Source organism: Microcaecilia unicolor, chromosome 9 (genome assembly GCF_901765095.1).
Source record: "Microcaecilia unicolor chromosome 9, aMicUni1.1, whole genome shotgun sequence".
Taxonomy (NCBI): domain Eukaryota; kingdom Metazoa; phylum Chordata; class Amphibia; order Gymnophiona; family Siphonopidae; genus Microcaecilia; species Microcaecilia unicolor.
Window position 1 is genome coordinate 206,520,402 of NC_044039.1, and position 14,506 is coordinate 206,534,907.

The following is a 14,506-nucleotide window of genomic DNA, read 5'->3' on the forward strand; positions in this document are numbered from 1 at the left end:
CTGCCCTCGAGGGCGGGGCCCGGAGCGATTTTGGTGGCTTCACCACCACGAACCTTCGAACCTTTTTGAAGGAAGTCAGAGCTTGGCTTCACTGACGTCAGTGTCCTCAGAACGTTGAGGGTGAGTTTTATTATAGAAGATATATCTTCCCCCCTGCAGCCTCTACATTACTTCTTCAACTAATTAAATATTTTGATGAACTCTATTAGACAGCTCTTAATTAGGATGATGGATGTTTCCACAGAAGGAGAGATGAATCTGAAAAAGATCGATATGTTATAACTTATACCTTCTTGCGTATCTTTGGATCTCTGAATTAACGATGCCATTTCCTGGTTTAATGATTGCACCTCATTCCTCAGCAGCTGGTTCTCCAGGCGTAGATTGGACAGTTCATGCGATCTGCTGTCGCCATCAACCAGTGCACCGGGAGTGGCTGCTGGACTCGTAGCAAAAGAAGATGCATCGCCACCTATAGGTGTCTTGGGCCCAGGATCTGAACTATCAGAGGTATCTGTGCAGAAAGTACACACACATTCAACACAAGCAATGACAGAGTGAGGAGATTACATAATTGACCGAGCAAGATGGGAATTCTGAAGTCAATACTGTACTTTGTACAGAACTGTGCAATGCTACCTGGACCCTGCTATCCTGGTGTCAGTATTGTATTTCCCACACAAATAACTAGGCCAAAATCCTACTGAGCACGCGAAAAATGGCATAATATAGACAGCATCAACAAGACCCTTTCAAGTAATGAAAAAACCATAGCATCAAAAGAAATAGCAAGAATAAACTTTATCCGATACATTCCAACACTCCACTGAAGTTTCACTGTTTCCAGGGTATACGATGGAACATTACTACTACTACTACTACTACTACTATTTAGCATTTCTATAGCGCTACAAGGCGTACGCAGCGCTGCACAAACATAGAAGAAAGTCAGTCCCTGCTCAAAGAGCTTACAATCTAATAGACAAAAAATAAATAAAGTAAGCAAATCAAATCAATTAATGTGAATGGGAAGGAAGAGAGGAGGGTAGGTGGAGGCGAGTGGTTACAAGTGGTTACGAGTCAAAAGCAATGTTAAAGAGGTGGGCTTTCAGTCTAGATTTAAAGGTGGCCAAGGATGGGGCAAGACGTAGGGGCTCAGGAAGTTTATTCCAGGCGTAGGGTGCAGCGAGACAGAAGGCGCGAAGTCTGGAGTTGGCAGTAGTGGAGAAGGGAACAGATAAGAAGGATTTATCCATGGAGCGGAGTGCACGGGAAGGGGTGTAGGGAAGGACGAGTGTGGAGAGATACTGGGGAGCAGCAGAGTGAGTACATTTATAGGTTAGTAGAAGAAGTTTGAACAGGATACGAAAACGGATAGGGAGCCAGTGAAGCGACTTGCGGAGAAGGGTAGTATGAGTAAAGCGACCCTGGTGGAAGACGAGACGGACAGCAGAGTTTTGAACCGACTAGAGAGGTGACTAAGTGGGAGGCCAGCAAGAAGCAGATTGCAGTAGTCTAAACGAGAGGACAAGGGTGTGGATGAGGGTTTTGGTAGAGTGCTCGGAAAGAAAGGGGCGGATTTTACGGTTGTTGTAAAGAAAGAAACGACAGGTCTTGGCAATCTGCTGGATATGAGCAGAGAAGGAGAGAGAAGAGTCAAAGATGACCCCAAGGTTTCGAGCTGAGGAGACAGGGAGAATGAGAGAGCCATCAACAGAAATAGAAAACGGGGGGAGCGGGGAGGTGGGTTTGGGGGGGAAAATGAGAAGCTCGGTTTTGGTCATATTTAATTTCAGGTGGCGTTGAGACATCCAGACAGCAATGTCAGACAAGCACGCTGAAACTTTGGTTTGGATGCAAGGTGAGATATCAGGGGTAGAAAGGTAGATTTGGGAGTCAAAAGCATTGAGATGGTAGGAAAAGCCATGGGATGAGATTAACGAACCAAGGGAAGAAGTGTAGATAGAAAAGAGGAGGGGACCAAGAACAGAACCTTGAGGTACGCCGACAGGCAGAGGGATAGAAGTAGAAGAGGATCCACCAGAGTGAACACTAAAGGTGCGGAGGGAGAGGTAGGAAGAGAACCAGGAAAGGACATTATTGAAGCATGAAATTATTTGCATATCAATGTCACTCTAAGGCTGGATCTCGTCCTTCCTTCAAGACTTTTCCTTGATCCAGGCTGAACTCTGAACAGAAACAAGAGTTTATAGTTATGTGCAGAAGTTTAGGCACTTCTAGTCAAACTGTTTCAACCTTCCCTAAGGGAACAGAAGTTTCTACATCATTAAACATGATATCTTTCTGCAGCTTTAATGCATGTTATTATGTGTGGTTTTATTTACAGATTCAAGTAAGTAAGCAGCGAGTATGTGAGGTGCAAATGTTTGGACACTCTTTTGGTCAGTACTATCTATCCTTTGGCAGAAAAGCACAGCTGCAAGCTTGTAATGATGGTTCTCCACAGACAGCAGCCACACTGGATCGTGTCATCCTCCTGGCTGAAGCGATGTGTGGCATGTTCTTGCAGCTCAGACAGGCCCCCTCTTTATTTTTTGTATAATATTTTTAACACATTAAGAGATTTGAACACAGAAATAATCACAAATCAAATTAAATAACTGATTCAAGAACCTACAAACAAGAAAAAGGAACGGGAAAAATCGGGACACTATAATGGGGAATCAAGTTGAAATACCTCAGAGGGTAGGCTTAAGAAAAAAAAGAAAGAAAGGTGTCCATACTCCTGCTAAGATACAACTACCCAAAACCAAAAGAGGTTTATTTTATTTATCGGATTTATTAACTGCCTTTACGAAGAGATTCACCCAAGGCAGTGCACAGCAGGTTATAAAATACCCCTAAAAAAAATCCTTGCTCTATAGAAAACAAAAACGCAACCGAGATGGCTCAAATGATATCACTTACAAGGAAATCGTGGAAGAAAGTTTACCCCCACTTCAGCAGGATAGCTCTTCCTGCCTCATAACAAGGGAATCGCGTCCTCTTTTCCTGGATTTTCTTAAAAAGATAAAGAAAAAAACAAAACAAAAACAACAACTTTGGACCCTGTTTACTAAGACACGCTAGCATTTTTAGAACATGCTAACGCTAGAAACGTCCATATATATTCCTATGGCTGTCTCTGCCATTAGCGTGCACTAGAAATGCTAGCTTAGTATAAACAGGGCCTTTTATCCCCCAGAAAATATTCATACTGCTATTGAAAATAAAAGGGCACATCAAATCCTTATCCTGGGAGAAAACAAAAAGTCACCTTCATAACCACCATCGGTCAAAGGTAAGGTGTGCGCTGACAGTTCTCCAGCTCTTCCATCCTCTTAGAGGGTTTTCTCTTCTTCCCCATAGGATGATAACAGATATTATTCAATAGAAGTATCATAGTTTGTAAAAAAAATTCCAAAACCCAGCTTATTTAGTGGTGGAACAGTAACAGTTGACAGAGTAATCCCTGAATCCATAGCTACAAGGGAGGAGGCATGGACTTGATGTATCACATTTCTGTGGTACAACCAAAGTGTTTTAAATTTCTTATATATATAACAAAAGAGAGGGAACGAAGTACAAACTAAAGTCCAAAAAAAAAAAAAAAAAAAAAAACCAGCACCACGGGCCTTTAAAAATGGAACACAGTTCTTTAATGAATGAGCCTTGACAAAAAGACCCGACAAGGGCCGTGTTTTGGTGACTAGCACCTGCGTCAGGGGTCACAGTGATGACGTGGAAAACTTGGGGAATAACTCGAATATATTCCTCTACAATATATTATTCCTTACCCCACGTCTCATATAGTAAAAGATACAAAGCACCAAATGGATACAGAAAGTGAAAGTGCCTTGGTGCTTTGTAGCTTTTACTATATGAGACGTGGGGTAAGGAATAATATATTGTAGAGGAATATATTCGAGTTATTCCCCAAGTTTTCCACGTCATCACTGTGACCCCTGACGCAGGTGCTAGTCACCAAAACACGGCCCTTGTCGGGTCTTTTTGTCAAGGCTCATTCATTAAAGAACTGTGTTCCATTTTTAAAGGCCCGTGGTGCTGTTTTAAATTTCTTATACACAGGTATTTTCTCTTTCACTAGTGGGTTCACAATCTAAGGGGTTCTTTTAACCAAGCTGAAGGAAAAAGGGACCTGCGCTAGCGGCGGGAGGCCATTTTTTCCCGTGTGCCAGGGCCCTTTTCACTGCAGCATTTAAAAAAAAAAACCCAGACACATATGGCCATGCGGTAAGAGAACTCTTACCACCTGGCCATGCAGCAGGGAGCCCTTACCACCAACAACTGAGGTGATAAGGGCTCCCGCGCTAACCCTGCAGTAACCGGGCAGTACGCGGTGATGCCCAATGCAAGCCGTTTCTGGGGGTTTTCTTCCCCCCCCCCCCCCCCAGAAATAGAGCACACTCAGGGTGGGACTCGCGCCAGCGGCTGTGTTGGGCCGGCGGTAGTCCCGGAAGACTGAGCGGTAAGCCCTTTAGTAGGAATTTGGGATGGTGCAAAGAATTACCCTGAAGACAAACAAGGAAGGAAAATCCACCTGGGTGGATGGACAACAGAATCCCACGGAATAAATGGAGTATGAAGAAAAGTGGGAAATGGACCAATAACTTCACAGACTGGGACAGCTGGATCAAATACAAAAAATGTTGTATTATAGACTCTAAACAGATCTGTGTTTCAGCCACAGGCCTGCCTCAGGAGTCTAAAAGAATATAGTCTAAGTTGTTTCCTTATGTACCATTACAGTAATATATTCTAGTAAATTTACAATGTATGTACTTAATCAGAATGCGGGGTTTTCACTCCTTACTCATTTAATCATCTTTTCATAGACTGCTGATTAAACGCGCCCCTGGTAGAGTTTATGCAGAAGTGAAGGCTAGATGGGAAGAGGACTTGGGGGTTTCGATGGGTCCTGGGATGTGGCAGCTACACTGAAAAATATATCAGTGCTTACAACAGATGGGAGATTGCGCGAGTGTGAGTACTGGGTGGTCTTGCGAGCCTATATGACCAAGGCTCAATTGGCACACATTGGGAGTGGGAGGGATCCGGCTTGCTCCAAATGTGGACTTACTCCCCAATCATTCTATCACGCGATTTGGTCATGTCCGGCAATACAGAATTTTTGGATGCAGGTGAGAATCTTTTTGGTTGGACTGTTGGGGAGAACAATTCAGGGGACAGAGGGCCAGTTCTTGCTGGATCAACCCAGAGCTTTCGCTCCTTTAGGCCATTACCCCAGCCTTTTGTGTCGGAAATTGAGTTTGGTGGCTTGGAAATGTGTTTTACAATACTGAACTTCCTCGGAGCCGCCAGCTTATTGGCATTGGCGGAAACAGGTGCATCTTCAGGCAACTTGGGAGACTAGGGAAGTTAGGGTCTCCCCTAAACGGAAGAAATTGTTCACCCAAATTTGGATGCCTTATTTGCAGATTTTGACCCCTAAAGGACACAGTCTGGTAATTAACCAATAAATAGGGGGGAGTTGGATTAGTGTTGGTAATGTGCCCTAAGGGTATTAAGGGGTGAAGGGGGAAGAAGTGGTACATATTGGTGATGGAATTGTTCCTTTGGTGTCACGAGATAAAAGGCTGTATGCTGTTATTGTTATGTAGGACGGCTCTATTACATTGTCCATAAATGGTACAACACAATTAATCTTTACGTCACAAGTGCTAGGACCATGTGAGACAAGTTGTTGTTGACTTTGGGGAAGGGTGGTCCAATTTTGTAAACTGTTTATTATGTGGGGGGAGAGGTTGTTTCAGTATGGCAATACTTATGTACTTATTTGGATCAGAATTTGCTGTGACCCAGGGGAATTGGGAGGGGGGGGGGAATTAAAAATATTTATGTGGATATATCTATTATTGTGTTATCGTCCCTTTGTTGGGATTTACTGGCTGTATATTGAGCTTGATTATTAAGTTTGTTGTACCTTCAATAAAAAGTTGAAACATCAAAATAGATTGAAAGTAATTTTTATAATTTTAATACTAACTTTACATTAGAAATTGCAGAAAGGTATGATACCATGCTTACCTTTGCACCATGGTTGCTGTCATTTCACTTAGGGACTCGTTGAAACAAATGAGACTTAATAGAGCAACTCAAATTTATATTCAAGAAGCAATGGTCATACATATATTGCATACCCAGAATACTACCTGGAAGTTGATTATGCCAGTAAAATATTTCGCTGAAGACTTGCCCAGTGTGTGTGACTGAGGAACTGAAGACTGGATTATGATTTTGCTGGTCCACAGGGACAATATTTGACTACAGTGATTTTATAATCATTTTAGATTACTTCATTTCAGCAATTTTCAAAGTACTTTGCACTGCACAGTATTCATTTAATCTTTTTAAACATAGAACAGTAACTCTGAATACTGATCAAACTCGGCAAAGATTATGATATATTCAGATTTCATACAAATTCCCAGCAAGCTCTCTGTTTCATAATACAGCCTCTTAAATGCACAAGCAGAGAACACTATCTTCACCAAGAACTTTTCACTCTGTACAAACAAGGTGAAAATGTTAGGGAGACAGAAGATGTATATTCATGGGTCACATAAAGAAGCATATCCTCAAAGATAGGGTGATAGACGCATGAAATAGCCTCCTAGCAGAGCCTATAAGGGCAGAAACAGTATTAGAACTCAGAGGCAAGGACTAAGCCAAGAGTGAGATTCTTAGAAGTAGAAATGCAAGTGTAAATCGGAAAACAGATAGGGTATGCAGTAATGTAAGTCAGTAGAGAAATGAACTAACTAGGCATTCCATCCATTCCCATGTTTCTATCTTGTTTCAAGACCAACTGCTGGTAATCCAGAGTGAAATTCTCATCCATTAGTCAGAAATGCTGTGGCAGCTACAATGAACTCATATCATACTACCCTGGTAATGACCTCTGTGCCAACTTACAGTGTTTAAGTCAGCAGCTCCAAACAAGGTACTCAAGGGCCACCCAACAGGGCAAGCTTTCAGGGGATATGCTGGATACCAATTATGCTCAAAATTCCTTCAATGAATTTGCATGCCAAACAGACACTGAGTGGGCCTTGCCTGGGACTCAGCAGTTTAAAGTGAGACACTCAAATCAGTTTCACAGAGGACCACAAATAAAACTCAAAATTATGCTGCAAAAGGAGAATATTTTTATCTATAAGCGAGGAAAATTTTGCCCCTTTACTTTTACGAAGGGATAAAAGCAAAACAAGTTCAACAATTTAAACTCATGCTTTCAGACCAATACACTGAAAAATGCATTTTCTAGGAAAAGGTCTCAGTTGTCATACCCTACCCTGGCCTTGACTCTTGGTGGAGTTGTCCTCTGTAGTTTTGATACTCGGTGTACTGGTAGCAACAGAACTAACACTTGAAGCCCGTGAGTGACTCAGAGAGATGGTATCTTTGCTCTTCTCCTTTTTAGTTTCCATTTTCCCATTAGACGCTTTTTCTGAACTGTTGAGAAAATCAAATAGCTGCTCGTCATCTGGTTCAGACTTTTTCCGACGCACAAATTGCGTGGCAGGCTTAGGAATGGTCACGTTTCCTGTCGGACTCGGGGGAGGGTCTTTGGCTGTCCTAGACCCAACTTTTATATTTGCTGTGCCAGCCAGAATTGTAGATTTGTTCTGCTTTATATTCTCAGCAGCAGAGGAGATATAGTTAACTTTGGCATAAGTTTGATAGTTAAGCTCTGTGCTTTGTTGCTGCTGGGCCAGATGCTGGCTTGAGATGTCAGAGTTTGTGCTGTCATACATAAGGTAGTCAACATTGTCTTTACTTTTGCTCAAAGCTGTTGCAGCTCCTTGATCTACTCTGTTCAAAAGATCCTCTGCCTTTCCAGCAAGCTCAGTAAACCAGGACATTTTGAAGATTCCTTCAGAATCCTTCGAGTGTTAGAATTCCAAATACATGACCTACAAAAGGAAGGAAAAGGGACAATTATATTGATTAGTTTTAAACATTTTGATTGAAAATAATACAACACATAATCCAGTTGCACAACACTTCGTATGATAATACTATCAACATCGTAACAACACAGTGGCGTAGCCAGACAGCCAGTTTTGGGTGGGCCTGAGCCCAAAGTGGGTGGGCACAAAATTTTCTCTGCTCCGCCCTCTCTCCCTCCACTATACCCACCATTTCTCCCTCCTCGCCACTCCTATGCCTACCATTTCTCCCCCTCCCCACCTATCCCCTCTGTATGCAGCATGTGTCCCTCCCCTCCACCTCATACACAGCCAAGACTTCTCCCTTCCTCACCCCTACACCCCTTTGCTGCATCTCCCTCACCCACCAACCAAGCCTCATCTTTCCATCTTCCCTCCCCCCCTGTGCAGCATCTTTCTTTCCATCTTCCCTTCCCCCTGTGCAGCTGCTGTGTCCCCCCGTCTTCCCTCCCCCATGTGACATCTTTCCCCCCCCCCTCGTGCAGCTGCAGCATCTCACCCTCCTTGCAGGCCCACCCAGCAGCAAAGTTCCTGACGGCGATTCCAGTCGCAGCGATTCCCACACGCTGCCTGCCAGTGCCGGCTGCCGCTGAACAATCTCCTCTCGCTACTAAGCGCTAACCCGGAAGTCTCTCCTGCAGAGGAGAGACTTCTGGGTTAGCGCTTAGTAGCGCGAGGAGATTGAGCGGCAGCCGGCACTGGCAGGCAGCGTATGGGAATCGCTGCGACTGGAATCGCCATCACTCAGGAACTTTGCTGCTGGGTGGGCCTGACCTGAACTTGGGTGGGCCCAGGCCCACCTGTGGCTACACCCCTGTAACAACATGAAATGAATTATCAGCAATCACTTTTCTCCCCTCCCTACCCCCCCTTTTCATTCCCTTAATATAACATTCTGATGATTTGACGGTTCTATTACAGCCACTTATCACAAACCATACCTTAGTCTCAATCTTATTGGCCAAATCTTATGCTTCTTTCCTCTCCTCTCCTCCCCCCTCCCCCCTGTTAGCATGGTTCAGCCTTATCTCAACCTATCCTCTCTATTTCCCCATGGCAACCCATTGAGCACTTGGCTTCTTGCTTTCGGTGAAATCATATTTATGTATTGTCCCCAGACCGTCAAAAACCTCACTTGCCGTTTTGGTGTCACTCTCGCCCCTCATAACATCAGTCGGTGCATCTTATTCCGCCAATACCAGTAAGAGGGGGGGGGGGGTGTCCAATATCCAGTAATTCATAATACATTTTTTCCCCACTATACAAGATTTGCTCAGGAACACTCTTTCTCCCTGAGTCCCTGCATCCCATTGTTCAGGCACACTCAGCAGCATTCTTTCAAACGTAATAAGAACCTGGGAGCCTAGGACCTACCTCCCTTCCAAATTTGCCTATTCTCCCCCAGAATGCCTTTATGGTCTTACATTGCCATATACAGTGTGTTAGATTAGCACCGCCCTGCCCACATTTTAGGCACTCATCTTATATTGATTAGAATACTGTACTCTCAACGACCTGACAAATATTTTCATTAACTTGCAAAACAGTTTGATATTAACATTTTTCTTCAAGTAAACGGTAAAGACTTTTCAAGCAACCCTTCAAAAGATTTCTAGTCATAGAAAAAAAAAACTCATCAGCAAAACGGAGCCAAAACAGATATTGGTATATTACCATCACAAAACACTGCACAGAAGTTGGTGCAAGTGTACGAATTTGAGCTCTACAATGCTTGAAAGCAGTGGTTTGATTCTAATCTTATGTACCTTTTCTTTATTAGAAATATACAAAAGATGACCATACAACCTTTCCAATCTGCCTAGCTAAACCAACAGCTAAGTTTCTTCTTCCTCAAGGACCCTCAATGCCTATTCCATGCTTTCTTAAGTCCGATACTATCCTTTTTCCACTTCTACTGGGAGGCCATTTCATACCTTCACTACATTTTCTGTAAAGAAATATTTCCTTCAAATTTCACCTTCTCATCCTATGACACCTTCCTGTCCTTTCAAAGGGATCTCTCATGAATAAACCTATCTTTATCATCTTCCCTTGCCACATCTCCTCCAAAGTATATGTTAAAATCTATTCTCACAGATTTTATAACAAAGATTGTGGCCACACTCTTCACTGTCTCCAGTAGGATTCTATCATTTCAAAGGTGCAGTCTCCAGAATTACACACACTACTCCAGAGACTCACATAGAGACACTATCACCTTTATTTTCCTGCTGACATTCCTCTCCCTAAGTATCCTTCTGGCTTTTGCCTTCACCTACCTAGCTGCAGGTTACCTATGATCACATACCACCTCTCCTCAATCCTGCTCTTCTATTCACACAAAATTTCATCCCTACACTGTATCACTTACTTGGATTTTTATAGCCCAAATGTATGACCCAACATTTTTTTTTTTTTAGCATTACGTCTAAACTGCCAAAAACTCTAGGCCATTCTTCAATCTTCGCAGGATTCCTTCTCGTTTTTCACACCTTCTAGGATGTCTATCCTGTTGCAGATTTTGATGTTACTTGTCTGTTGAGTCTGGCTTGGGCTTAATTCGGGTCTATATAAATAGTAAAGAGACACAAGCTAGACGTCCATGATGGAGTACTTAGATCACTCAAACTTTTACATCAGTTTATAAATAACTAGTAAAAAAGGCCCTTTTCTGACACAAATGAAACGGGCGCTAGCAAGGTTTTCCTCGGAGTGTGTATGTTTGAGAGAGTGTATGTGCGAGTGTGTGTGTGAGAGAGAGTCTGGGTAAAAGTGTGTCTGTGAGAGAGAGAGTGTGTGTGTGAGAATGAGAGTATGTGCAAGTGCGTATGTGAGACAGTGTGTGTGAGAGAGTGTGTTTCACACAGATACAGTGTGTGAGACACAGACTCTCTGTGAGACTGAGTGTATGAGACCAAGAGAGTGTGTGAGTGACTGTGTGACACATAGAGTGTGTGAGAGACAGTGTGTGAAGAGTGAAAGACATTGACTGTGAGAGAGAGAGAGTGTATGTGTGACAGAGATACCTCCCTCCCTCCCTCTCTCTGGTGTCAGCCCCCACTCCCTCCCTCTCTCTGGTGTCTGAGCATTACTGCGCAGGACGCTAAGCTCTGGCTGTGCTTCAAGGAACTGACCAATCCTATTTAATAGAACGCACCTCCAACATTCTGAAGCCGAGAAACCTCGTGTGGTTGGTCACTTCTGCTTGTGATGAACCCGGAAGTACGTGATGTCAATTCAGGAGATGGATACAGAGAGCAGGAATGCCTCAGCCATGTAGTCAGCTTCAGAATGTTGGAGGTGCGTTTTTATTATATAGGATGCCTTGTGCCATCTATAAAAAAGTGTTTCTTCTTCACACTGCAGGTCTCAGCTGTACATGAGATTTGTTCCAGAACGGAAGTTAAGTTTTGTTGAATAGGAGTACCACCCTGACTATAGATTATCATTGTGATGTACCTTGGCAATTTGGATTATTTTAAAATTACACTATATCAGAAAGTCTATGACTTAGGGCCAACCCCATGGCCCCAATGGCAGTGCTGCCTAGTATCATTTAAAAGGACGATGGTTTCAGTCATGCAAAACACACTTAAAGCAACATCTAGAGGATGCATCTTTGCAAAGCTTTGGAAGGAGCCCTATTGTATAGACCCTTATTGAGGACCATCACATGATACTTGGGGTAGGTGAGTACAGAGGGGATATTAAAAAAAATAAATAAATAAAAATCTCCAAGTAGTTGTGAATGAATTCTCATAGCATCAGATCTAGCTCCAGTTCTCATTATCTGGAAGCATGGAAGGGGCAGAGGGAAACTTCCAGGCCCCTTTCTTCCAAAATGTATCAAATTTGGATGATACATTATTTTAAAAGACTGCTTCTTTCTGGAAAGAAAGATTACATAATTGATCTGACTTGTAAGATAGTATATAGCAGCAGATAAAGACCAAAACAAAAAAGGTAGCAAAACATTAAACACTAAATATCAAAAGATAATTGCTACAAAGTGCCTATAGATGTTAGAACCCTGTAAAACAAAAAAAAAAAAAACCCTAGCAAAATTAAATAAATAAAATCTCTGCCCCAGGAGACACTATAAAATGATCGTCCTGAAATGAGCTACCATCATAGGTTTCAGTTGGCGTTATTAGAAAAAAAAAAAAAGAACACGGAAAGCAACTCCACAATCAGAGAGAAAAAACTGTGTTCCCCCAACAAAAAAAAAAAAAACAGCCAACCACTTGTTAAAACAGGTGAACTAACATACCGAAAGGCATTATCTACATACAAAAATGCGATACCAAAAACTCCATGTGCTCGATACACTTATCTTCAAAGCGCCCAAATCACCACGGGCAATTCTTTATACAGTCATCTTTCAGCTCAACACCAAAGAACACTGGATGCAAACCCTCAACAAGGTGCCCCCGTTTTGTATTCCTCTTCAGGAAGTGGGGGTCGAGCATTTTCACAGAGACACAACAAAATGAACATAGTAGGTTTAAAAACACTAACAAAAACATAACAGACGTGATGACAGATAAAGATCCGCATGATCCATCTAATCTGCCCAACAAGACGACCAGAGAAGCACCTGTCACTCCATTCAGGTTAAATTCCATTATGATCAAATTGTGACATAACAAATAGGGCAGTCACACAATTATTAAGTAAACACACCTATACCTGTACTAAGATCTATTAATATACTTTATCTTCTGTGTGTACCTGCACATCAGCTGCTGACATTCAGGGATTTGTTTTGTTATTTTAACAAAGACCTTTTCTCCAAGTTTATTTTTAATTTCTCTCCCAATATCTCATGTGTAAAGCTTGCAAAAAGAAAACACTAAGTTAAAAGCAGTCACACCACACTAATGCCACATCATCCTGTTTGACGATCATACCTTACTGCGTAAGAAACTACAAGCAATTACTCACTACATGTTTACATTCAATTACAGATACAGCACATACCTACAGTTGATAAATGTTATAAATGAACTGCCTATAAAAATAATTTGAACAGAAAATCAGTTTGCAAAATATCCTTTTACTTACATGTTTTAGGAAACAAACAAGTTGTCAAATACAATGCACTAAACTGATGAACTGCTATGTATATAGGTAATATAAAATCACAATGATTTTAACTTCCACTTACTCATAATTGAGTTTCATAGATTTACCACAATAAAATCACTATAAATACAAATTAAACATCCAAAACACACAAGTTAGACAAAGAATGTATTCTAGAAACTTAGGACTACCGGGAAGGGTAGCTATGTTACTTTGGAGTAGCAAAAAATCAGTGAAAACACACACATCAAATTACATTACAAGAAATCAATTCATTGGATATAAAATGGCAATAGTAAGAAACAAGTGTTAAACGTTCAAGACTTTTTAACCCACACTATAGCCGGAAACAATTTGCTTACTATACTTATAGAAAAGTGTCCACACTGCCATAGGAGCCAACTTTTCAGAATTATTGGGGGTGCTAAGCCCAGTGGAAATAACCCTACCTTGGACACTTACAAGGACTTTTCTAAATATTGGGGGTACTCAAGCACCCCCAGAGTCGGCTCCTATGGTCTGTGCATTATCTTCCAGCAGCCTAAACCGTTTGCAAGAGCGGCTGCCTCTCTACATCAGTCCCAGATAACATGAAAGAAGGCAGGATGGTCAAACAGGAAAAGCCTTATCACTGCTGCTTCCCTGACCTTTCGGCCAGTGGTCACAAAGGGCTACGAGGCCGCTATTTACCTGCGGTGCGGGTGGCACAGCCCCGCCGCCTGGGGGCCTCGGGCAGCCGGTCACGGCTCTCCCTGAAAGGGCAAAAGAGACTTTTAGAGCTTCGGCGCTACGAACATTCCTCCGCCGCCTCCATCTTCCTGGAGACGTGGACGCGGAAGCAAAACGCAGGAGAGGAGGACCCCAACTCCGAGCGGGAGCGTCCAAGCCAGTGCCTGACCAAAAAAAAAACTCTCATTGACAAGCGCTGTGAATGAAGGAGGACTGACCATAGAGAGTGAGGACGCTTGGCCAGCGAGTGAAACCTACAGAAAGTTACTGAACTAGGACGGGCAGCTTTTACATTTTCTGGGGGGGGAATGCTATAAAATTGCACGTGCAAATCAGCGCGCATTGGCGATTTGCGCACGCAGCTTAATTGAGCCAATCAGCAGTGGCAATAATTGGCTGTGGGTGTTAATCGATCTTAATTGTGATATACATAGTAACATAGTAGATGACGACAGAAAAAGACCTGCACGGTCCATCCAGTCTGCCCAACAAGATAAACTCATGTGTATACCTTACCTTGATTTGTACCTGGCTTTTTCAGGGCACAGACCGTATAAGTCTGCCCAGCACTATCCCCGCCTCCCACTACCGGCTCGTATTCTATAATGCTGCATATAAATCCTATAGCACATAAGTTCAAGGGGCATGGCCAGGGATGTTCCAGGGCGGTCCCAGAATATACGCAGATTGTTACAGAA

General features: G+C 42.6%; 1 protein-coding gene across 1 annotated transcript in view; it reads right to left on the reverse strand.

Moving 5' to 3' along the window:
• Positions 1 to 13,942, reverse strand: part of GOLGA5 (golgin A5) — a 52,012-nt gene extending 38,070 nt beyond the window's left edge. Inside the window, exons 1-3 of the mRNA XM_030214488.1 lie at positions 13,770 to 13,942; positions 7,337 to 7,958; positions 290 to 514 (exon numbers count right to left, since the gene is read on the reverse strand). Coding sequence (XP_030070348.1) covers positions 290 to 514; positions 7,337 to 7,907 — 796 coding nt within the window. The 5' untranslated portion in view covers positions 7,908 to 7,958; positions 13,770 to 13,942. The remainder of the gene's footprint in view (positions 1 to 289; positions 515 to 7,336; positions 7,959 to 13,769) is intronic.
• Between the last annotated feature and the right edge of the window lie 564 nt (positions 13,943 to 14,506).